Source organism: Lichenostomus cassidix, chromosome 2, assembly GCF_008360975.1.
Source record: "Lichenostomus cassidix isolate B80296 chromosome 2, HeHo_3.0, whole genome shotgun sequence".
NCBI lineage: Eukaryota > Metazoa > Chordata > Aves > Passeriformes > Meliphagidae > Lichenostomus > Lichenostomus cassidix.
Genome location: NC_139482.1, coordinates 29791161 through 29817909, shown reverse-complemented (window position 1 = coordinate 29817909; position 26749 = coordinate 29791161). Strand labels below are relative to the sequence as shown.

The following is a 26749-nucleotide window of genomic DNA, read 5'->3' as shown; positions in this document are numbered from 1 at the left end:
TTTGGCCAGAAGGCCTCAACAGAACTACTCCCTAAATGGCCAGATTTCCCAGTTATAGTGGCTGGTGATATTTTTGTATTCTCCTGCCTTCTTATCTATAATTTACCTACCATTTAAGTTTTCAGGCTCCATCTGAAGTGAGTATTAGGATGAGATCTGGACATGGATGAGCTATTCCTCTGCATACTTAGTTCCACAGAAAATAAAGCTGGGTATGTAGCCCAGCGAGGAACTGCAGCATATACCAGTAAGCACCCATGAAACAGATCCCAGACCTACAGAAAGATCATTAAAATGACTGGGATTTTTTTTTTTTTACTTTATCTTTTATTTCTAGAAGGCAACTCCAAACACCAAATACAAACTTGAGCATTAAAATTTTAACAGCAGAAATATTATCTTACCTCTTATACTTCCCTTTTTTGACACTATTTTAAATGCAGTGGTGCCTGCTGGCTCAGACAAAAGTGACCTCCCTTTTTCAGAGAATTGTAAATGCAAGAGCTAAAGCTTCTGTATTTACTTTGTCTCAATACTTTAAGCATTGCAGACAAAATATACAGGAAAAAAATGCAGAGGAGAAAAAGAACCCTCATAAAGGTTCTTTTCTTCACCTTTTTTCCTAATTGGTCAATAATTTTCTATCTCAATTTTGGAACCTTCTCCTTTTGGGGCCTTTTCTCCTCATTTCTTCCCAGCAGTAGCCACACAGGAACTTTGTAATACAGACACTAATGAGACAAGGCTGCTTATTCAATGATTAGGAGACAGAGAGAGGAAGACAAACAGGTTTAAAGTAATATATATCGAGCGATTATATGCCTCCTAAATTCTGTATGTCCCTCCTTTGCCAACATATTTCCTCTTCTAAAACAGAAGTTCTGCATGATCACATCTTTCTTAAAGACAGCAAATGACAGCAAGTAGCATGGAGATTTTTGAAGTGCAAATGGCTCAGAAAAGAAAAAAATATTTACCCAAAACCCAATTAGAATTGATTTTTGTTTTGCCAAGACTGTCCTAAGGTCTAATATTTTCAGACTGGCACCTCCTGAAAAGTAGAATTTTAACAATGAAGATTTTATTTTACATAATTACTTCTGAGGCTTTCAAAGCTCAGTCAGCTCAGTCTATTCAGTCAGCTTTACACTATGCAGAACTTGACGTGGATTTTATTTGGTAATGCCTTAGGTTCCAGTTATTCAACATCTAACTGCAGTTTAATCTTCTAATCTCTTGTTCTGCTCATCAGTATGACTTTTACATATGCCAATCTCTAATTGTTTAAGGGGAAGCTTAAACAAAAAAAGCAGATGGAGAAGCATTTAAAGACTTTGAGGGACCTGGTGCACACTTCACATCTTTATAGAGAAGGTAATGTCTTCCATGAAATAGAGCAACTTATATGAAGGAAAGTTTTAATCCTCAAAGTAATACTTTCTGTCTTTTAAACAAACTTTGCTATTATTTGATGAACCGTGAAAAAATGTTGAATGATACTGCACAAGTGATTGTACTAGAATTGTTTTCCAGTATCTAAGCACATACACCTAACTGCTTCCTCAAGTAACCTGAAAATCTCTTACAGTGTTGTTTTAATTTTCAATTCTAACAGGAGATAGCTGCATTTGGCTGTCAGAGTCTTTAAATAGTAAGCAAACACTATGGCTCTGCAATGTACCTCTCTTGTAAGAAAAAAAAAAAGCCTGCAATTATGACTGTGAGGTATCCTGTATATCAGTGTGCACAGAAATACAAAAAGTGCCTATTATCTGTTCTGTTACAGACTACAAAATATGCACCCTTAAGGCAGTACAGCAATTTACCAATGATGGCATGTCTTTAAATAACTATGTTAGAAAAATGAGCATTAAACAACTTTTAATGGCTGCATCTACAGAAAACTTCACGGCACTAAGCCACAGATCTTTCTCATCTGAAATTTATATTTAGATACATAATTTCTTTTATCTGTATACCAATTTCTCATTGTTACAGAACATATGCTCTTCCTCAAAATAACTTGCTATTTTTGTACTATTACTCAGCCACATACTTCCACAAAGCTGCAAGTGTTACTTCAGATAAACTTAGTGCCTTTTTGGCTAGTTTCCATGTTACTTTAATGACAGAAAAAAAGACTGCCTAATGAAGCATGACCCTGTACCCCCTCCACTGAATTTGGGATTGCTTTGGGTGAGGGCAATTAAACCAATTTTTATCAGTCCTCAGTTGACTGGGGACGGAGGGGAGGAAAATAATATGAGCTCTTGCACACTTCCCCTCTGGTAGAAGTCCTTCTGACAGGAACAGTATCATATCCTACCTCTTGATAACTCTGATGACTTCTTCTGTTATTTTAAGTATTTCTGAATGGAAAATAATAGTGGTCCACCTTTTACAATTATCTCATCAAAGGGAAAGAGAATGTTAAACATTGACAAGATTTAACACCACTGTTCACAAATACGATAAACATCTTTCTAAGTCTTTGATATGACACATTCAAGTACAGCAACTTAGATTTCAAAAGTTTTTGATAAATTATCTAATTTTCTAATTGCTATTCAGATGTTCTGAAATCTTTGAATTTCACAGCTATGCTACAATACTACCTCTTCCAGAACATTTTGCATCAGCTGTTATCATTAGCACACCAATGCCATTTCCCTCCCCCAGTCAACAGTATGACTCTGCAAGACGTACACTTCAGCAACAAAAGGTCTTGTTTTAGCTTTAGAAGTAACTTATTGCAATCATAGAGATATGTGGGGTTTGCTATGTATTTCTTAAAACAGACATACCATACCCCACACACTTCATATAGAAATAAAGTATTTCAGTATTTTTATAGATTAGGCAGCAGCTTGTTTCCTACGAAATTTAAAAAACAAATTGACAGTCTTCCTCTCCATTTTGATCATCATGATAGATTCAAATTTGTAAAGATAGGAAAAAAAAGGGAATATAGCAGGACGCAATACTACTGGCTAAGACCTAGTTGGTTTTTAATCTAAGTATGCCTAAGTTTCTTACCAACCATTTTTTTCCTTCTTCTGTCTTAGAAAACTATTTTACACCACATTACATGGAGTTTAGTCATATAAAGTAATATATCTTCACGTAAAAAAATCGCATTTGTTTAATCACATCATTTGTACATATTCTACTCAATAATGCTAAAGTCTACAGAAACAAATTTAACATATAGGAATGTAAATAACTTCTAATCTAAATTTTAAAAAAATCCTACAAATAAAAAACATTTTAACCCCAGAAATTTATTGAATCCTAATTTTAAAATGCTTTAAGCTTAAAATGGACTTGCTAAACTTGGTACCTTTTGGGCCACTGACCTTCCTCTATAACTCCTCCCTCAGGAAGCTATAAAATCTCTGTCCAGATAGATCCTCAACATGTTTTGAAGAAAAAGGTTTCCCTTTGTTTGGAGACTTTCTGTGAGGAAACACTGCTTTCAAGAACTGCTTAAAGCTACAGGAAAAAGAAAATGTTTTTCAATTCTGAAAACTGAGTGCAAATGAAGTTGCTTCATTACACAGTAAATGTATCATTTGGTATTTACACAGCTCCAGTCCAGCATGGTAGTTTCTGAACATCCAACATGAATAAGCAATCTGCAAACAATTGTGAACTTACTTCCCCTTGAGCATATCTCACCACTTTTTAGTATCAATTGGTTTTAATCTATTTTTCCTATAATACTCACAGATAGCAATTATTATCCTAAAAAGTTATCCTAAATTCTCTGTGATCATTAAGTAAAACTGAGAATGCACAAATGAGTTGTAAGGAAAGCAACTTCCATCTGAGGAGCACCAGAAGACCTGAAAGCAGGAATATGTCTTCAACTCCAGGAAGAACAAAAAGAGATCTGACTGGTTTAGGCCCATGTTTACCAGAAATAAAGCTATACTTTTAAATATGTGTCTATTAGCTTATCCTATCAACATCAGCTAACCTGTAAGCTACTTTTGCAGAGTTTTCCATACCTGTTACATGACTCCTGCTAAGGACTGCTCCACAATACACAACTCAGCAGGACACAAGAAGCTCTAAGAAGGAAGTTGAGGCTGTTCAGCCGTTGGGAGGCAGGGAGGGGACAGCAGTAATGTACTGACCTTCTGTTTTCCTTTTCCATACTCCGCAGCATTCCACACGCTACTGCTAAGTAAATTACTTGGCTTACTTAAAACCATCAGAACAAAAGTAAAAAAGTGTAATCACCATGCTGATTCAGCCATCACAAATCCACTCTCTCTTACAAACTTATTCCCTGCAATTTATCTGCTTGGGAGTCAGCTGCCTCACATCACAGCACAGCAGGGCCACTATCACTTAATCATTATCATTAAACCACCTGCAGCCTCACAGACATGGCTAAGCTGGGGTATTCTTCGCCCCTCTGTACCTCTCTGTCTCCCACGGGGAAATTAGCCTGTTCTATTTTTACAGAAGCATAAGGTTAACACAATATGGTTTTGCTGCCATAGTAGTGCTGGCTAGCAGAATAGCTCTTTTCAATATCAGACATTACCATGTAGTTAAAAAAAAACCTGTTTAACATTGTTGTCTCTGCTAGTCATATTCTGATGAACAAATGCTTTACCAACCAAAAGGGACCTTAAATAAAATACATATAGCAGCAGACATTTGTCTACACATGTGTGAATGATCTTGTAGACTGAAATGGGTTCACCTGTAAATTCCAAAATTATAGAATAAAAATAGGGAAAACAATTAAGCAATGTGATCTCTGTATACAACAGACATGCTTGGATCAAAGTTTGGTTTGACTTTAGTGCATTTGATTAAAAAAATAAAACATAATCAACAAAAATTCTAGACTAAAATTTCTGACTGCATTTTATTTAAAAGTGTCCCAGTCCACAATTTGAAAGAGCTAACATTCAGTCATTGAAAATATTCTTTATTCAAAAGAAATGGACCTGTGCATCTAAGAGAGCCTTCAAATACCTTAATACTACTTTGTCAGTTTCTTTACATTAAGTGAAGATGAGCCAAGATCAGATTGTAGGTTTTTTCTTTTTAAAAAGGAATAAACTATAAAAACTCTTAGGTTAAGACCTAGGAAGTCAACAAAAACATGCAGCAACTTCAACTGGTTGTTAGATGAAATATAAGGTAAGTTCAATATCTTGTCTTCATCAATATTCTCAAGCAGCTGTCCAGGGAAAAGTAACAATAGGGCATATATGATACTCCCCCAAATAGTATTCCAGACTCCAGACCCTTTACTTTCTCATTGTTCTATTCTGATATGACTGGGAATCAATTTAATTTCTCCAAGTGGAATCTGTTTTGACTGTGAGTCATTGGTGAGTGATCTCCCCCTGCCCTTATCTCCATGCACCAGCCTTTTGCTATATTTTCTCTCTCCTGAAAATCTGAGGATGGGCGGAATAGAGCAGCTCAGTGGGCACCTGGCATCCAGCCAGGATCTACCCACAACTGGCAAATAACATGGCTATGTTTATGGGTGCCAGTCAAAAACCTGGCATCTGACACCTGAAACATTCATTTGGCCAAAACCACACTGTAAAATACTCCCAGAGCCAACTAACTCCATGTACTTGAATTATCAAAAAAACACCGAACTAAACAAACAAAAAACAATCAACCAAAAAAATCCCAAACAAACAAAAAAACCAAAACAACAAAAAAAAACCCAAAGAAAACCTATTAGAATATTTTTTAATCATTATTTAATTCCCATGTCTGAGATTCACTCTCCAGAACTGATTCTCAGTGATTTTATTGTCCAGCTCTGCTAGACCTTTAAAATTCTGTAAATACAGCAAAACTTTCAGATTCTTATAAAACACTTTAGGATCTTTGAGTTAACATAAATTTTGACCTACTATGAAAATGAGCAGCTCTTCAGATGAGAGCCTTATCTGGTTACCTGTCTAAAATATGTGCTGTTCAATTCCTGTTACACATTATTGTAATTGCATCTCTTATGCTATTAAAAAAACCAAACCACAAACCCAGCATACTTTACATTACTTGCATATATTTTTTTAAAAGTATGTAATGTAAAACAAATGCTTCAGGAAATTAATATTGCTTATTAAGGAAAGCATCTTTCTCACAGTCCTACATTCACACTGAAATAATCCAAGAATTTGTCAATCACAAACTATTCAGCAGATACCAGAAACACAGTTTGGCATGCAAAGAAGTATTAGGAGTTTGAATGACACATTTATTGATAAAATATGAATATATACATTCTAAGCGTATATTTCTACATCACAAACCAGATTTAGTTTTCCAGCTAGAGAAAACTAACCTTTTGTAAATTCATATTCAGCCTACTGTTACATAACCCTGATCAATACTGTTAACTCCTGCAGGTCTTGCATTTTTTAGGTAAAGAAATCTTTTATCAATAGAAAAAAAAAGTACATTGGTGTACCAAAATTCGAACATTTGAGTTTGATTATGAATATAATTTAATAAGTACTTTATCTTTTCAAGCATCCAGGAGACAAGCTAAATGCATGTCTAAGAAGTATTTGCATTTCTTTTACCTTTAAATTGTTGGCATTTCCAGCAGATTAGAATATAAGTATACAGGAATTGAAAGATATGAAAACCCAAGCCCTGTGAAACCATTTTTCAACAAAATTATTTTAATTTATTCAGGATAGAAATGCAAATAAATCTTTTGAACACACACTGAGCACAGAAAATTGGAGTGAGACTCTGATATGATTTTTTATAACATGAGGGGGGAATGTAGAGAAGTATTAGTGTGGCAGCTTGGAAATGAGAACTTCTGAGGATACAGACATCAGATAAGCACTCACAGGAGTCACAATACCTTTCAGTCCATGAGTAGCAACAATAATTTTCAATGTAATATCAGAAAATCCAACAAAATAATACAACTTTTTCATCAACAAGCCCAATATACAACAACACAGGCTAATTTTTTTCATTTTTTAATTGACAGAATTCTTACGATGTAAGAAAGACGAGAGCCACTAGTTTGTCTTAATGTTACTTGAGACTGAGAAAACCTTGTGTGGGCTACAACTGTGTGAGCTTTCATGCACCCTCCTTTTGCCCCTTTCTCTTTGCTCCCAAAGATACTTTATGTTCAAAAAGAAAAAAGGTCTATCAGATGCATCAGGCATTTTAATTCTGTCTGAGAAGAAAACGGGCAACAATCACTTATTAATTCAAATATGTTAAGCTTTATAGAGACATACAGCAAGTGGAAGAGCACTCAGAAGCAGACACAAAACTAAATGCAACTGCTTTTAGTACACACAGAATTAATATGTTCACACAGACCATCACAGTTAATGAAATTAGCTATGTATCAAATATAAAAATTCGAAAATAAAACAACTGAAAATTTAATTATTTAGCATAAATAGAAAAGACCAGAAAAGGGATGACACTTTCCTCTTCCATCATAATCATAATCCCTTGATTCTCAGAGGTAACCGAGGTAACAAAGAAAATGCCTGCACTTATTTCTTTTGGTATTTCCTTATTAAAAAGTTTTAACATTTATTAAAGAAGTACAGAGATTTTTTTTTTTGCTAAAAAATACATATTTGGTGAAAACTCTGATCACATCAAAAAATTATTCCAACATTGATTAGTTTGGAAAGTAATTAACAGCTATACATCCACCCTCAGTAGTATTAAAATATGTTCATTTACTGAACCTCACATATCTATTTCTTGTTTCCCTAAATTTTTGTGACAAATTATTTGGAAATCCCTCAACAAACTCTGCCATAAGATCAATATCCTTTCAAACACAAGAAGGGAAATGTATCCCTTGAAAAGTTGTAAGGAAAGCTAGAAAAAAGCAACCAGATAATGGTACACTTCAAAAGATACACTGCACGGGAGAGAATATATTACCAAATAGAATAAAAAGCTCAGCTCTTTTCCAAGAACTCTCCTGAGATTAACTCATATCATCTGTGTCTTGATCACTAACTGTGAATAGATATAATGGGTCCTCTTCCTTACAAATACCAACAGACTTTAAAACAAAAAATTATGGTTTTGCTTACAATAACATAGTGAGTTGAAGAACAACCAAAAAAGCCCAAATAACCCAACCCCACACCCCCCCCCAAAAAAGTAAAAAAGCAATTCTAGACATTTCATCTTAAACTAAGAAGAAATTCAAAGGAAAATCAAAATATTTGAAAGCAATCCAGATTTACTTTTAAGAAAGCATACTTAAACTAATTCAAGCCCATTATGGATGCTCATTCAGAATTAAATTAACTCCATACAGTTTAGATCACTTCAAAAAAAAAATTAATATAAATTAAATTAAGGAAGCTAATTTTAAAAACATTCTGAACAAGGATTTAATGTAATTTGACGGATCTGCTTCAAATATAGTTAGTGCATTTTAATTTTTTGCCTGTCCTTGTGTAAACCAACCCAAGACCCTGGAAATGCTATCATGCAGAAAAACCTGGATAGGTTTAAGAGCACATCCCATAATGTATGCAAGACCCTCTGTAATAAGTGTAAGCCTTTATTACAGCATTATATTTTTCCTGCTTAATTTTGTTTTCAAAGGCGACATTTACATTTAAATTATTAAATTTGGAATTTTTATTCCTTTAATGAATTAATTTCCCTCTTCTTGTGGCATTGTTAAAATGAGGACATAGATCTACTTTTAGACTAATACTAAAAGTAATCACAGAAAGAGATTTCCAGCTAAGCCTGGAAACAGTCATAATAAACCAGCATTCCCACATTTGGGAAAGTTTATTTTTACATAGGAAAGAAATTTAGCATTTTCAAGGAAAACACAGGTTTTCACTCTTAAAATCTAAAAATAAATAGTGCACTATGTGAAACCGGTGGCCATTTGCTGTTTTCAATGTTCAACCCTTATTTATATGCAGGCATAAAACAATCTTAAACATGGCAAATTAATATGTTCATTTAATTTCATATACAAATTCAAGCAGATAGTAAGATATTCTAAAGTTACTTACATCATTTTACAGGAAACACCAAGATTACCTGGCTTACAATAATGCTCAGGCCATGCAAAACAAGAAGTAAAGGAGGAACAGAAGGTTCCGATCTGCAAGCAAAGGTAACACTACCTCCTAGCAGCCTGTCTTCACTTGTGCACCAGGCATGATCTTTCCCAGCTTCCATCCCCTAACTGGCTGCATGTTGGGCTGCTCCTGAAAATGCTCCTGAGGGTGTGTCAGTCAAAATGCACCAGATTAGCAAAACCCTAATATTTAAACTGTTGGCAGCAATCTCGTTGAAAGGGCGTGCAGTGATGGGACAAGGGGTAATGGCTTTAAAACGAAAGAGGGCAGGTTTAGATTCAATATTAGGAAGAAATTATTTACTGAGAAGGTGGTGAGGCACTGGAACAGGTTGCCCAGAGAGGCTATGGATGCCCCATCCCTGGAAGTATTCAAGGCCAGTTTAGATGGGTCTAGTGGAAGATGTCCTGTCCTAAAAACATTGGAATGAGAAATTCTTCCTTGCAATGCATTTTAAGTGGAATATTTAGATATTTCATGAGGCATTTGTAAAGGAAGTCACTTGAAATTTCAGAAGTTAGAATGCAATCACCAAATTCAGAAGTCAATTATTTGCTCTAAATTTGTCAAAAGCATGATTCCCTGCTTTTCCTGCCCTTAAAAGTAGATAGCTCCCATTAAGTACTGCAAATATCTTTACTGGTACAACATACCTCTTTGCTTATACCCATTCAGATCTGCTGAACAGCAAAACCAACATAAAGCTAATTCTATGTCTAATCTTAATCTCCTCAACAGATAACTGTGAAAAGGAGGAAAACAGTAGATATTAAATGCATTCTCTCTTCTACCAGATTCTTAACAAAAGGAACACTGAAGTCTCAGCCAAAGAGCTCGGGTGATCTTATTTCCCCTTCTTCTTTTCCTCTCCTGTTTAGGAATGGGTCATAATTATCCCAAGGCAAATAAAGTGGTAACCATTTTTAGGTCACTGACAAAATATTTAAGTGAGAAAGCCTGGAGCAATCAGATCATCACAGAGCTTTTCCTACAGCTGGGATGATCTAAATCCAGGCACTCATCAGTTTAAGACTGAATGTCATGTATACAGCTACTTAAAAATTCATCTGCACAGCTTTATCACTTCTGCTGTCAAAAACTAGTAAATTCTTATAATTTGATTTCAGACTAAAACATCTTAGAAACTGACTCTAAGTGTTGCTATTTTAAGAGAACCACTTGTAAATTGAACCTGCAATCATGCTCAGGCAAGGACAGATTTGCAAGTTCTTAAATCACTAGTAGTTTCAGCCAATAATCAAACAGACCAAACAAGAGCAATTAAAAAAATAGTCAATAATTGCATTTTCAAAGCACTTTTAAAAGTTAATTTCCTAATCAAATGTTTCCAAAAAAGGTTGTAGCCTAGGACTCTGCTTGGGATCTATTAGTATAAAAAATTACAGGCCACAAAAAACTGATTAATTTACTTCCTGCAGTTAAAAAAAAATCTCATGACTCATGGGTATGACAGGTGCAAAAGAATTAAAGTTGAGGAGAGAATGCCACACTACCAATTTCAGACAGATTTGCATTGTAAATATATTTAAATATAAGTACTTAGGAAAATAAAACAAACACATCTTACCAACCCGTCACTAAGCAAGTTCAGGCAGCTAGTGCTACCTTCAGAAACAGGTTGGAGTTTTTGTGTGGTTTCTTATGTGAGGCTTAAATTTATAAGATTATGACAATTTGCATAGAAGACATTGAAGAATTCTGGGAGATTGGAGGAAGCAGAGAAAGAAAAATCTTTATTGAATAGAACAAAAACATTACAGAGAAAAAGGTATTTAATTCAGAAAATTCACTTATTCATTTAACTACATCTAATACTGCTAAGATTAAAAAATAAATTTAAAAAAAAAAGCTAAAATATCAAAGGAACATCAAAATCTTAACTAAATCCAGTTATCACAGAAAATGTAAAACACTGATGGGAAAAGGATGCGGAGAGATTTATTCACTCACTATGACTGCTTTATGCCAACTGCAAAGCAGTTGCCTGTAAAGCAGGCACCTTAATCAATCCTGTCTTTCAAAAGGCTTTGCTTAAACCAAGACTCATTTTCTGGATCTTCTGCACAACCATCTTCAGCTGACATCCCTGATTAAAAACCTGGTCACTTGCTTCTCCGGTTTGTACAGCTTGGCTCTTGTTACAACAATTTCTAAAAGAGGCTGCTTCCTCAAATGTTTACGTTAAGAAATTCTGCCTGCTTCCCTCAGGTTTTCCTATAATCTTAACATGAGTCCAGGTACCTAAGTACGAGATTGAACAGAAATTTATACTCACACAGCTACAGGGCTCTGAGGCTGTGCAATTTCACACTACAGTCCCCCAGATGCAGAGCAGTAGACCTCATAAATAGAATTAGGATGATCCCGCAGTTTGAGGTGCTTGCCTTCAAGCCTCCCAATCAAAGCATAATCCCCCACCCCAAGTGGTTCCAAATAAAGCACAATAGACTTGAGCTTCAGTTTCCCACTTCCTAGACTAGTCACTGAGATGCCTAAATATAGTCTGAACACAGGACCCTAACGACAGGGTGAATTGTGCCTCAGAAGAGGTTTTGGTTTTAATACTATCAGTTAAGCAGAAGCGTCCAAGAAACTCTTCCTGAAATCATATGGGCTGTTATTTGATGTGCACTTGCCAGATATCATTCTGACACACTTCCTGTACTTTGTGCAATGTCTTACTCCTGCAAACTTATTCCACCCAAGTCCCACTGATCACTTCTCTATTAATTTAATTTATATCCTTCTTCCCTTGCTTTTGGTGGGATTGTTCCCAGAACGAGAGCTTTCTTGTACAAAGATGCATAGTCATAATCCAGCTCCTGCTGAATACAGCTGTGAGCAGTTATTGTGCATGCCTTTGAGTTTATTATTATGTAACCTCCCTTTGGCATACCCACATGGAGAAATATTAAAATAAATTAACATTTTACTGGCTCTGTAATTGGAAGTGTCTCTTCGAAACAAACATGTTTATCAAACAGTTTGACTGGGAAAATACATTACTGTAGCTGCAGTTACCCAAATTACATGCTGTCTAAAGCAAAAAGGGCAAAAGCCATCTGGCTCCATATAACTTACATTTTCTAGACAGCTTGCAGCTGGTTCTGATTAAGCAGCATCTCAGTACTCCCAGAGATCTATTTTTAACTCTGCAACTTTATTTTTAGTGCTCGCACATCCAAGGCACATGGTGTTTACATTAATAAATGAACAACCGCCTACAGTTAAGAAAAGCTTTGTGCAATTCTTGTGGCACAGTCACTGAGCAACATAGATGGATGGTTAAATAAAACATCATGTGTTCTAACTAAAGAGACCTTGTTCACCTCCTGCCTCTTTACAGGACTGCAGAAAGCACCTCTGGAGAGCTTGGACAGCAGGAAGAAGACAGTGATGGACAGCAGGATGATTTACTTCTGAAGTAACATTGGATGGCGTATCCTGGGAAAAGAGTACATATTTCCTGGCCTAATCCCTCTTCAGAAAAATCTCCCCTTTTTTTTTTTTTTTTCTATGGAATAATTACCAATGTACAATTCAGAATGATTGAAATCTGCTGCAAAAGCCCTGAAAATGTCAGAACAGTGGATGCTGCAAGTCCAGGAAGCATTATTAGATTTTTTTTTAAATAGATAGACACATATACAGATAGAGTTTACATGGGCTTTTTGACTGTAAAATACCAGATTATTCCTGTAGCATTAAAATACCCCTTTCAACAGGATATTAAACACGTGCACCAGAAAGGTTAAATGTAGAATACATTTTGTGATTTTTTTAAAGTCTCTATTTTTTCATTCCACAGTATAACTGAATTGCAACATCCTAACTGGGGGTGGGGGGAGGCTAAAACCTATAACCAGGTATAATGAAGTCAAACACAGCTAACCTAAAGCTAATCCATGCTACAATTTTATAGCTTTAATTCCATTTTGCATGAACTTGCAGCCTCTATTCTACTGCATAGACTATTATGTACATGTGACATGCTCCACCTCAGATCCCTTGCTGTTCCCAACCAAAGCAGGCAGCTGCACCAGGCAGTGTGAGCTGTCAAACGGACCTGCTGGCACTCTGCAAGAGGGTATGTTCCCAGAATTTTGTTCTGGGCAGTTATACCAAAAGGACTATTAATCCTGAATGTAAAAAGTTTTTACTACTTCCAGAAACATTTCCCAGAGGTAAGAAAGTACAAAACACAGCAAAAGTAATCCTGATTTCCTTTCAGCATGCAATTAAAGGAATTTGCTCTTCCAGTCCTTATCCACTGAACTACATCACTAATATAACAGACTTTGAAACTAGTGCCAGCTAAAACACCTTAGAAACCCATCAGTGGGAATGTTTTCAGCACCATAAAGTACTGACTAGCTGTAAAATCTTAGTCAACTTTGAAACAAATCTCCATTTCAGCAGCTAGGCACGCAGAGCACTACTGAAGCTGGTCCCAGCTCCCTTGTGACACTGAGGACCAGTGCCAAGCGGAAGGGAGGCTATTTCCCCAGGAAGTTCTTTCAAAAAATTTCTTTTCCTTACTAACACTTTAGACACACTTATTCTCATATATTCTTAGGTTTCTGCATATGTCTTCACTATATACCTTTTTTCTTACATCCATGTTCTTTATTCTGTCAACATAAGCCTAGTGCTTCCCCCCTCCACATCTCTTAATATCTCCACTCTATCTCACTTTCCCTTCTCTATGCTGCTTTCAGGTCCCTCTGTCTCTGCCTTTCTTCCCAATCCTCTGCATGCAAATGCGAAGTTCATGTCATTTTTCAGTTGCCTGGCTGGGGAATTTCTTACTGAAAGGACTAAATTATTAAATTCCAACCTACTTTTGGGGTCTGCACCCCAAAGACAGCCACTGCAGTTTAGTCTCCCTGACAGAGAAATGAATGGTGTACCCACAAGTCTATAGGTACTCCTAACCAGCTATTTGAAATCAAAACATTTTTTTCATCTAGCACAGACTCCTTGGATGGTAATGGCTTAAGAAGTGCACAAAGGGACAAGCTTTCTTGTATGTTTTGTGAGAAAGGCAAGTAGACCCCTCAAGCATATCCAATAACATGGTGCAGATTGAAAAGCTAAAACAGATATAAGTCACAGAAATAACACATGGGAAAGGTGATGCAGTATTTCATATAGAAGCACAGTGTTTTCAGTTCCTCTCTCTTCTTCTACTCTTTAAAAATAGCTGAACAGAGAAGACAAAGTACTCACTGGCTATTTCAGGATTTTCCTGACTTAGCTTACACGTACTCATGAATTTGTCCACAAAAAAATTGTCTAGGGCAACTGCTGAATGCTTCAATAGAGAAGAAAAGATATTCATCAGGATCTGAGGCAGCTTTTGAGCAATATGAAACAGTGCTCTTTGCACCAACAGCAACTACTGAAAGCTGAGTTGGAGATATCTAAATGAGCTGTATTCACTTTAAGTCACTAAAGATATACTTCAAGGCTAGAGAAACAGCTGCAAGCACCTTAGGGGGAGCTGTGAAAGATATCTGATGTCTGCTTTCTTCATGAAGCTTAAAGTCTATGTATTGTGCACTAGCCTTTATTGCACAGTGCTGCCTCAAAATAGTAGTTTTAAAATACAGATGGGACGGTTTTTTAATGCAAGTGTTGTGAGTCACACAACACAGAGCATACACAACACCTCGTTGTCTCTATACTTACAGAAAACCTTTCTTTGCTCTGCCATGCCCCAGATCAGTAATCCATTGTGAATTTCTCACTGGGGTCAGATGATTCTCCATTTCCCAACACAGGAAGAATCAACAGTGCAGATAACATGAAATTTGTGCAAATGAATGACATGAGTATTTAATTTTGAAAAACCTGCAAACTCTTTTCTGCACAGCACATATGTAGCCTTAAAGAGCAGTATGCAGAAAAAGCCACGTGCAAGGAGCTGTCATCTACATTAATCCTATCATGCCAGTGTCCTGCAGTCAATCACTGCTAAACACAAACCCCTATTAATCCATAATCCAGACAATTGAGAATGACTATATCTGCAAATTGAGGGTTACAAAGCAATGAGAAATTAATAGACAAATTAGTACTTGCATAATTTATTTTTATGCAACAGAAACTTTCCTGTCACTTCCAGGTGGCACCTTAAGAATCTAAGAGGAAAAAAATGTGGAGAGACTTAAAATTGTTATCTATGAAAAAAGGTTAAAGTAACAAATTTTTACAATCAAGTAAAGAGAAGACCAGAAAGAGTAACTAACAAATTCTATCCTAAGAGCAGATCATTGAACAAGTTAGGGGATAAAACAGCATGGCAGAGGTCACTAGTTGTCATGTCTTCAGGTCAGCTGTGAACAACAATTGGTAACACAGGAAACTTTGGGTAGGAATTCAGAGATCCTAAAATAGCTCAGTGATTTGCTTTGGCAGAAATTGCCAAAATGTTAAACCAGAAATTTTCAACTCAAAATATCTTATGTTTAACTAATGGGAGTTTTGTCACACCATTTAAGGTTACCTTCCCTTCTGCCAGAATTTTCAGCCAGAGGTCAGTACCTGAAGGACACTCCCCTCTGGAACAGACTTTGAGGTTGACAACATCAACACTCCACACAGGCCCTAGAAATAAGTCCTCATGAAAATTAGGCATTACCCCAGGACCTCTGACAGCTGCCCAGCTTTGTAATTATTAAAAAAAAAAACCCAAAAACACCTAGGTATTACATGACATCAAAATCCTCCCCTGCAGAGAATAACAGTACAAAACAAGATCTTTTGTGTTCATCTGTTTCAGGCCTCATTAAACTTTCAAGACAATCTTGCATATCTAAACTGCAATGCTAAACAGAAATAGGTAAAACTAGTAGAAATATAAATGTATATATATATATATATTACATAACATATAAATTTTGAAGTTAAATCACACATGGAAACAGGTCATCAAGGGGGACTGTAGAACTTATTGTGATGTTAGCTTTAAAAACCGAAAATCATCTTGTCTTCTTAGGGATGATAATTTAAGAAAAAAAAAGGCCTGAGGCAGGTTCAAACCACGAGTTTCATTGGTTCAGCAGGGCTTGGATCCACCCACAATGTGCCCATCATCATCTGAAGTAAAGTATGACACACACTCCTCCCCAATTTCAATCATACCTTGAGCTCCCTTTAGACACTCATTTGCTAAATGCTACAAAGTAGTGCTTAATCTCTAGATTAAGATATTCCATTCACTCTAGTATTTTAGATTTTGTAATGAAGTTTTGAAATTGCTACCAGCTTCAAAATTAAGGTGCAACAAAATACTCCTGCTTTTTGTGAGTTACCAAATCTGCAAATTACCTGTTGTAAGTGTTATAATTATCACTGCAGAAACACTTATTCTGCAGAAACACATCTGGGCTGCCAGAGACAAAATTAGGAGGTGGTGTGTGGGTGGGAAAACATTAAAAGTTGGCAAACATGCCTTTTTTAGGGTATTTAATATAATCAACATTCATACAGCTAACCTAATAAATTACAAAATTAAAATAAAGTTTTTATTCATGGAGTTTAATCTAACTTTCTGTATAATGCAACATTTTAGAAACACAGCCTTACAGAATTGTAGATCCTAGAAATTCATATAGGTAAATATTAAATCTATGATCTTTTAACAAAGCACATTTCACATTTTCCTAACTGCTTTGTGTTGCATATCTCAATGAATATGAAGGAATGCCTGGCAGGCAGATGCTGAGCTATCACTTTAAAAGTGGTATGCTGTATGATGTTACTGATGATGTGACTTTGTTGGTCATTTCATTCAGCTGTAAAAATGTTCACTGAGCCTCCCAGTTTGGCACAGACAGAACTGGGAACTCTTGAAATCCAGCAAAGTGAAGACTTGAAGTCCTCAGTACTTCTTCAAGCTTTACTTTTACTTCCAGCTTTACCTATGGCTAAGCAGTCCCATGATTATGGAGGCTGACCACGCTTCTCCTGCTCAAGGATCACTCGTGATCCTTTCTTTCCAATGTAACACATGAGTTAAACATACTTTTTCGCTTCCCTCTTTCTTCCTAACTTTGCCAAGACCATCGATTGTGTGGCTGTGTAGTAAACCACATTGAGCAACCAATCCAGGCTAAAAACAACCATTTTCTCTTGGGAACAGCTGAGCCTGGACCAGTTCCTGAATCTGTTTCATCCTGTGACCACACAAATAAGTATACCTGGCATAGCTGAGCAGTCAATGAGAAGAGTGAAAACAATGGGCAGGCAGTCACTAGAGTTGCTTATTCTGGCACTGCCACTGAAAAAGTCATTTCTCAAAATGTAACCTCCCCTTGGTAGTTCTTTGAGCCATGCAGTTCCCTGGCTCAGTCACCCACTGGCTCTCCTACCCTAGAGATGACTCTGTCCCACCTTCTCCCCCCACTCAGACAAACACACATCAGTGAGTCCTGACACCACATCACTCAGTAAGCAATCAAAGTTATTAACTGAAAGAGTTATCTGATGAGCCAAATCACTCAGGAAGTAAGTGTGCTTGCAGGAACCATGAACATCTTCCACACTACTTGTGTTTTCAGATATAAAGAGCCCTGCTAATAACGGCATTGTAAAAAGATTTTTGTTGCTGTTTTTTTATCTGGATACTGCAGCAGCAATTCTCCACAGGGAAGTATGAGGATTGACAGAGACAAGAATTAGGAAAGCCAAATGACCTGCCAAAAAGAATACAGCCATGAAGCACTTGGAGAGACAAAACTTTACTTTATAGACTTTGAGCTATATTAATTAGGACTTTTCTCAAAACACAAAGCCCTGAACTTTCCCCCCCAGTGCCACCCACCTCAAACAACATGCTAGACAATACATTAAAGCAAACAGTGCCTGTGGAAGAACAAACAGATTATGACAAGACTAAGAATGGAATTCAGATGCTGAGAAGAGGGAGAGAAGGAAAAAAAAAAGGAAAAACAAAAGTAAAAAAAAAAATTAAAGGAACAAGAGTAGATGCACTTATCTAGGACTGGTCCCACCCACCAAGGTATTAGGTTTTCTTGCACTTGGCACAGTCCCAGGAATATGTATATATGACAGTCCAGCTGCCTAGGTAGGAAATTCAGAGATGGCAGTGAGCCTTTCCTCCAGCAATATAAAAATGTAGGCCCTTGACCACATGGAATTGGAGCACAGGAAGGCACCCGCCAGCTGCTGAAATCAGATGGGGATGGGACATCTCTTTAGTTGAACTGCAGATTAGGACTTGATTTAGAATTACACAGTATTTTTGTTCCTGAGAAAACTCCTATATGTAGGAAAGGCTTTACAGGTTATGCTAAAGAGTTTGCTTCAAGTAAAGGCATATTTTCATGAGGCAGTGCAGGATGCTCCTATTGTGTAGGCTTCCAGCAAGCACAATGACTTTGGGATTACAGACAGTAAAGTAATAAAAGCAGAGTTGGTTAAATATTTCCTGTGAGACTGGAATCCAAACTTCTGAGTTTGGAGGCTTTCCAAACTCACTCAGAGTGATGGCAGACTTCAGTAAAAACACAGGAAAATTTTGTCATACACTTAGTGACAATCAAAGCAACTTCTAGGTGGCTGCTGGGATTCATAGTTTGTAATGATGAGCCACATGAGGAATTAGCATCTCCACTAATTTCTAGCATATTTCAATGGTTAATTATCAACACTGTTATAAAATACCATATTTTCACTCTCCAGAGACAATGCAATCTTTTGATTTGCTTTTCTAAGGTCACTCAAAATATAAACAAATACATTTACCTATTTAAACTTCACTAGACTCTAATGAAAGTCTAAGTGTGCCACCTTGGTTTAATGAACTACTAATCAGCAAAAAGGACAGTGGAATACAGTGTTTTGTCACTGGACAATAACTTTGATGGCTATTTCTAGAGGTGCATGTTCTAAGTGAGCACTAAGGATAAATGATATACTTGGAAATGAGAAAAAGTTTTCACCTCTAATTTAAAAAAGCCATTCTGAAGAATCTTTACAAGCTTTAGAAACCTTTCAAGATTTATTTCCAGAAAACTAATGTATCTTTTAAAATGCTAATGGTCAAAAAGTAAGACCTGTATTTTGGCTACACAGACCAACAAAATAGTTATTTTGAAAGAGAAATTCCCAGACAAAAAACATTCAGTAGCCAATATTAACAATGGACTCCTGAAAGAAAAAAGCAATGTAGTTCTAATTGTCAAGCACAGTATCTGTTTGAAAAGATAGGATTTTTTTTATGTGTGTATAGGTTAAAGTTTGTATGTGTATGCCATCTTAAAGTACGCAGTTGTACCAAAAATACTCTTCAGATTTGTTTTCTTCAGTTAACCTGAATCTGCTGAAAGTAGCAACTAATCCCAAAACTCACTGTCTAGGTGTTGTCATTATTTATTAACTTAAAATCCAAAGAACTAGCATACAAAATAATAGACCTTTGTGAATATGTGCAAGTATGAAAGCACAAATAAGAGCAGAACCATGACACTTCAATGCTTTAATTACCAATTTTCATTGTAAATGGTACAAATTACTTCTAAGAGGCAGGAAAAAAATGCATAGTAAGTAGCTCAATGTATTTACAAACTTGAATTATAGCAAGTGAACAAGATGATGGTTTCTTATCTAATGCATGCACAGAGAATTTTATTCATTATTTGGTAGTCTTGTACATTAAATCCCCAGGGGCAGAACACATTTTGAATCTAAATTTTTCATTCAAGCTTGTGAATTATTGGGATTTTACCTAGAAATACCTAGATAAAGATGTCAGGCTTAAATTATTAGGAGAAAAATACACAGAGAGTCTATAAACAGCAAGGTTTTTTACATTTTGTAAGGGCAAACTTAAGATTTATGTCAGACTGAAGATATTTTGGAGTTCTGTAAGGAGATTCAAGAGGTCGAAATCTGAGCTGCACATCTCAGCCATGCTTTGCATTAAAAGTTAAAAAGAGCAGGGAGTGCTGTGAGGGAAGAATCCTTCTTTGGTACACATTACATTAAGGCTGAGCTTGTAGATTTTACTTTTCTCCTTTTTGATATCTTAAAGAGCTGTAGTACTCTGTCATACATAGACAGACAGACATAGATAACATATCTATTAATCCTGAAACTTACTGGGCCATATTCAGTGAATTCAGCATATATATCTAAGCCAGCCTGTGATGCAGTTCTTTTTTAATCTAAGGAAAATTCATCACAAAGCCATCACAAGGAACAAATGTATATTATTCCTTCATTCTACAGTCAGAATTCTGAAAAACATCCATGCACTTAGCTTCAGTGGAATTTAAACACCTGCCAAAACAGACCTATGTATTAAGAAGAGATTTTAGCCTTCTGGTATTTAATTCACTACTTTGTTTTGGACTCAAAGTTCTCTTAAATCTTTTAACCAAAAAACTGACAAAATACATTTTAAAGTAAGATACATGATTATTCATCAAAATATTCATCTGTTCACAGCACCTACTGCTGGTGAAGAGATGGTTACTGGACTGCAGAGTAATCTTTCACTGCATTTTAATTTTAAAGCAGTAGTGAAAATTGCATTTTGGAACTTTTTCTATATTTAGTCTTTACTAATATGAGGAAAATTATTTATAAAAATGCAGAGAAAAGCAGAACAAGACAACAAGGGGAGTCAGCTTTGCAGTGAGGAAAAAACAAGCTATTTCTCATGAGGAACAAACAAATGCCTATCAAAGAAATTTAGAATCAAGATGACAGAAAAGTGATCCAAAAGTAGGGACTGGCAGAATTTAGCATACAGCTCCTTTCTTTACGACTCAGTTTATTAAGAAATATTACTTTCTGTTAACTACAGCAGCTCTTAAAAGACACTAAAGACCCGAAAAAATAAGTAATGCTGTTGAAGAGTAGAAGGAAGTTCAAACAGCAATTTCAAAAATATTATCTATCACACCTGGATTTTAATTCAGTAATTACAGATAGATAAAACCCCTGATTTCACCTAGGTGCATGTAAATAAACGAGACATGTTTTGAACTTGTTATCTTCAGCAGAAGGCACATGTTGCTGTGCTATTGAAAACCAGGGACAGTGAAAAGCCCCTGCTTTCCACAACAGCATTTGACCTGTTCATGATAGTAAAGGGAAAAAACTGGATAAAGTGGATGCGTGATTTTCCATTGGGAAAGTGTGATACCTGCAAATTTAGCAATAGTTGCAGCATCTAGAAAACTTCCAGACTGGTCAAGAGTTCCAGGTATGTTCCCTTCTTCATCATTCATTAGTGTCATGTATTAATATTACTTGCCTCTAACAGAAAATGATTCCATGACCAACTTTAGTGGTTTTGGTGTTTTGTTTTTTAATAGAACCTTTTTCATTTAACTATTCAGATATTGCTTTTAATTTCAAGGGGGAAAGTACAGCACAAAATCTCAAAGATCTGGGTGAAAGAAGAGGCAAAGAGGAGAAGAAGTGAGATCTCTCTGGACTCATTCCCCTTCTAAGGTTACAGAAAGAAAACCTATCATCTGTTTCTTCATAGAAATATTTATAACCCACCCTTCCCCACATGTGCTGTTTTTCTGGGTAACAAATACTGTATTAAACCAACACATGCTTTAAATGAAGCCATCTGCTGTTCAGATGACTAGCATCCTTTCCAAGGAGTGGAAGCCTTGTAAACTGAGCTGGTAGGCACACAACAGGCACAATCTCCAACTAAACCACCATGTTAAATGAAGATGTATTTCAAAGTACTAGAGAGTTAGAGAGAGATAACTCCAAAATACACCTGTGAGTATATTGATTCAACAACAGGTAATATTATGTATTTTTAAAGAAAGGTCTCTCTCAAAACTGTAAGTTAACTACTCCCTGTAAGAGCAGTTCTACAGACAAAGACCTCCAAGTGTTGGTGGATGCCAAGCTGACTGAGCTGGCAGTGCCCTTGGGGTCAGAAGAACCAATGGTATCCTGGAGTGCATGGGGAATAGTGTGGCCTGCAGTCGAGGGAGGTAACCCTCACCCTCACTCGGCCCTAGCAAGGCCACATCCGGAGTGCTGTGTCCAGTTCTGGGCTCCTCAGTACAGAAAGACGAGGAGCTGCTGGAGAAGGTCCAGCGCAGGGCCGCGGAGATGTTTAAGGGACTGAAACACCTCTCTCATGAGCAGAGACTGCGGGAGCTGGGCCAGTTTAGCCCAGGGAAGAGATTGCTGAGAGGAGATCTCGTTAAAGCATACAAATATCTCAAAGGCACCCAGGTGCCAGGAGGATGGTGCCAGCCTCTTAGGTGCTGCCCAGTGACAGGATGAGGAGCAATGGCTGTAAGCTAAAACACGACCATTTCCACTTCAACAACAGGAAGAACTTAAGTGTGTTGAGGGTGGCAGAGCACTGGAACAGGTTGCTCAGGGAGGCTTTGGAGCCTCCCTCTAAAGACATTGAACACCCACCTGGATGAGTTCCTGTGTAACCTGCTCTATATGACTCTGCCTTGGCAGAGGGGTTTGAATGGATGATCTCAAGAGATCTTCCAATCCTAACGATTCTGTGATTCAGTGAAATAAGTATTTTCTTTTTCTGACCAACCCTTTTTATGCACAGTAATCAGTTCAGAACATGCAATGGCAACAGAATGTAAACATTTCTTTAATGATCTTACAGTTTATAACAAGCAAAGCAAACATCAGCACCTTTCCCTGTTGGGATTCAGCATTTACTTAATAGCTCTACGGATTAGCAGGAGCCTGGTCCCTGAAGGTTCAAAGAGCTGGGATCATTTTAATAGGCTATACAGTTGTTGCAAGTAAATATTGCTATGTCGGAGGCCCCCAGTTCATTGCATCATACAATATAAGGAAATATTTATGTGTGTTGGTTCTGCAAACAAAGTCTATCCAAAGAGGTTCCTCAGATAATGTTTAAATAAAACATGCATAATTTTTGCTTGCTCCACAGCTCTTTCAATGGCCTTTCGGACAATTTAGGTATGAAGAGAACGCAATTCTAAAGAAATTTTTCTTTTTTCCACTTAGCACATCACATCATAAAACCACAGAAATTTAGCATGTGAACACAATCCTTGAACCTTTCTAGAGCATTTCAGAATTTTTCATTGACAGAACAAGCCATCCATGAAGTGGGCTGTCCTATACCATTCATCTACAGAGTAGTACTGCTTTACCAGTTTGCCTCTCGCTGGTTTCTTCGTTTTTGGGGTTTTTTTTGAAAATATATTTATCTTCTGTGTAAACAGCATGTATGAATGTACATACAAAAGCTATATATATGTGGGCTAGATATATTGTAAAAAAAAAAAAAAGTACATTCACCATTTTGTTGTAACTTACAACCATGACCCAAAATAACAACATTTACAATATATTATGAAGATTTTCACAGGTCTTATGTACAAGACACACAGATTGGTATTCAAATGAGATAGCATCCTCGTGTTGCACCATAGAAAAAGAGTGGTTTTAAATACTGTCTGCATACTGTATGTGCTTAAAGTGTCCAACTTAGAAATTATTTTAAACTGCCCTAACCACTGGCTCTAACAGAACATAGCAACCTATTCCCTGAAGAAGCTCAAGATTATCCCGAATAAAAAGGAAAAAGCACCAAAACCCCAACTCTAACACTACTAAACACATCTCAATCAGGATTTTGTCATTTAAATTACGAGTTATAAATGCAAGAACAGCCCACCACAGGTTCATCACAGGAACAAGCTGCTCATGTCACTGGCAATTCGTTAATTTTTCTTTTGGAATACTAGAGACACTTCCTCAACAACTGGAGTGTCTCACAAGTGAAACAATTACAATGATACATATTTTAAACCTAAGCTGGAAGTTGAAACATAGGAATCACAGTCATAAAACAGTTTCATTGGGAAGGGACCTTCAAAGTTGGATGGAACTGTCCTTCCATCTTTTCATCTCATAAGGTTAACCTTCATAAAAAACAAGCTCCAAGAGAAAGGAAAAGTAGCAACAACAATTGCAATGGGAAAAAGACACTGGCTATATATGAAAAAATATACACACTTGAAAAGGATTGGAAAAGAGGAACTCAGTTACTATGGATGCAATAAGAAAATTTAGCAATTTTTATCTTCTAAAAAATTCTAATCAAATGTTAACTGCTCAGAGAAATGGCAGGCTTCTCCTACCACTCTGTTCCCTACTAGCCTATTACAGGCACTGCACTGGAATCAGAAATTTGAGTGACTTCCAAAAGGTGACAGAGCACTGCCAAAAGGCATCTCAGACTCCCTCAATTGGGAGACAGAAGAAATGCCACATGGAGACACTCATCCTCCTCTGGTTCATGGCATTTACATTAAGCAGGATGCAAGACTAAAGTCCAAATAAATCCTGTCGGACTTCTGTTTCACTACAGGAAGGAAAAATGAGGATCCCATGGCTGACACTGCCCTTGAATACTGCATTTCTGTACATGCCAGAGATGTATTGAAATGGTTGGTGAAGCAACTCTGAGTTTTCAGAGGCAAACTCTAATTATGGGGGACACTGAGGAGTAGATTTGAAGATATTTAGGCACCTAACTGCTACTAAAAGCAATGTTTATGAAGTGTCTAAATACCTTTACAAGTAATCTGATTATACTGAATGTTTCTCCTTTCTTGCATTAGATGTAGTCTGCAGAAACAGACAATCAATATGCATTCACATTTGTTATCTTCTTTCTTCACAGCAGAAAGAGTAGTGGAAAATTTACTTTCTTTTTGTGAGAGCCAATTTCATTTTTGGCTATTCCCACAGACTACACCTAACACAAAAGAAGAAATGTTAGAAATATACTAAATCAGCTGGAATATCTTGGTATTTGAACTGCATGTTTAGAAAAGTACAAGATTATTTCATATTAAGCACCACTGTGATACAGATAAAGATGTACCTTTCTGCTGAATGCCCTGTCGTGTTTTGTATGGATAATTCACTGCATGCACCAAATTGCAGTGTAAGAAAAAGAGGCCAAGTCTGAAAGCCAGCTATGCTTGACTCTATTTAATGTAAAAGCTATTGCCAGTTTTTAATACTACAATCAACAATTCTCAAAAAATGCTCACTGAATTAAATTTCTATACAATAGGGAGTGTACAGATAAATAGAGCTCATGAAGTATTACAGTGTTTTCCCTGATGCTTTTTTATAGGCTGTTTGCACGAAACTGAAGCAGTCATAAAATAAGCCACCTGTAAAGGGTTATTTTACCAACAGTACTAGGAATAGATACTTCAAGTGTGGGTGAACAAAGTGTGAACCATATGGGACGTTGCAGAGATTTGAATTGGGGACTCTCACTCCTCAAAAGAACTGAAGTCAAGGCATGTTCCATATGCAGCATTCTGTTTTCTTGGAAGTTTAAACAGCTACTGATAGTTCGCTTTCTATCAAGTGAACCTGCAGTGACTCATTTTGCAAGCATTGGGTAAAGCAGGTTCAGAGACCATTGTTAATTACACATATTTAAAGGAGGAAGTTCTGCAAAGAATGCCTATTATGGGCAAAGATGACTTTAAAGTTAAACGGTAAAATAACAGGATACCATTTGCAGTGTTTCTTTAAAAGAAGCAACTGTACAAAGGCAAAAAATAAATTAATGTCTAATTACAAATATTAAGAACTAAAACATTACAAAATGCCTATTCATGTCAGATCATGACTAATCAATTTTTAATAAAAAACAAAAATATGTTTTAAATGTACTGTAGGATTATACTGACTTTACCATTCAATTGTGATAAGGTATCCCCAAAATTGCCTTTTCTGCCTATACAGCCATTGTCCTGTTTTTAAGAGTCACATCATATGAAGTGTTGCATATCAGTCATTAGCAAAATTCATTTCATCAACACAAAGGATTAGGAACTTCCTAATAAAACACAGTTTTGTGCAGGAGCGAGGTACAAATATAAACAAACTGACCTGGTGTTGTGGAGCTCATCGTTCTTAATGGAATGGTATCTTGTTAACAGTGTAAAGCAAACTGTGCAGAAGTTGTTCAGATTTTGAGATTCTTCCAGAAGTGGGGTCAACCTGAATAAAATTAAGAAAAAACCACCTTTGACTATTTGTTGACAACACAGTATTTTTAAAAGAATAAAATTACATCAAACATACTTCAACAGAAGAACATTAGAAATCTCTCCCCATTAAGGTTCTTTCTATAGTGTACTTTTTTGCTGCAAATTCCGGAGCTGAAAACAAGACTAAAATTCAGAAATCCTAAAGCTTCAGAGCAGCTCAGATTCAACTCGAAATTTGCATTACAGCCCATCTACAGTCACATAAGAACACTAGAAAGTAAAGGATGAACTGGGTCGTTTCTCTTCTCTCAGTGATCCAGGTATTATATGAAATAGAAGACTTGAGGTAGAAATATCTGGATTATATCCTTATGTCTAAGCAGTGGCCAATTCACGGTTTTATTCTTACCATGTATGTCTGCAGTCAGCATTGAAACATGAATGTGCAGAAACAGATCTGCATTCAAAAGTCTTTCTGGAATAGCTACTACTGCCTTAAGCCCCAGTGTTTAAACAGCTCATTAATAGAACTTGTTGAAATAATTAACAGAGCTGAAGGGATCTCCCACGACAAGCTAATGA

General features: G+C 36.5%; 1 protein-coding gene across 4 annotated transcripts in view; it reads right to left on the bottom strand.

The window, feature by feature from the left end:
• The window catches only part of HDAC9 (histone deacetylase 9), a 457439-nt gene that overhangs the window by 395799 nt on the left and 34891 nt on the right, over positions 1-26749 (bottom strand). For all 4 annotated transcript variants that reach the window (XM_085050864.1, XM_085050871.1, XM_085050865.1 and 1 more), the window contains exon 2: positions 26067-26177. In XM_085050864.1, coding sequence (XP_084906990.1) covers positions 26067-26085 — 19 coding nt within the window. In that variant the 5' untranslated portion in view covers positions 26086-26177. The remainder of the gene's footprint in view (positions 1-26066; positions 26178-26749) is intronic.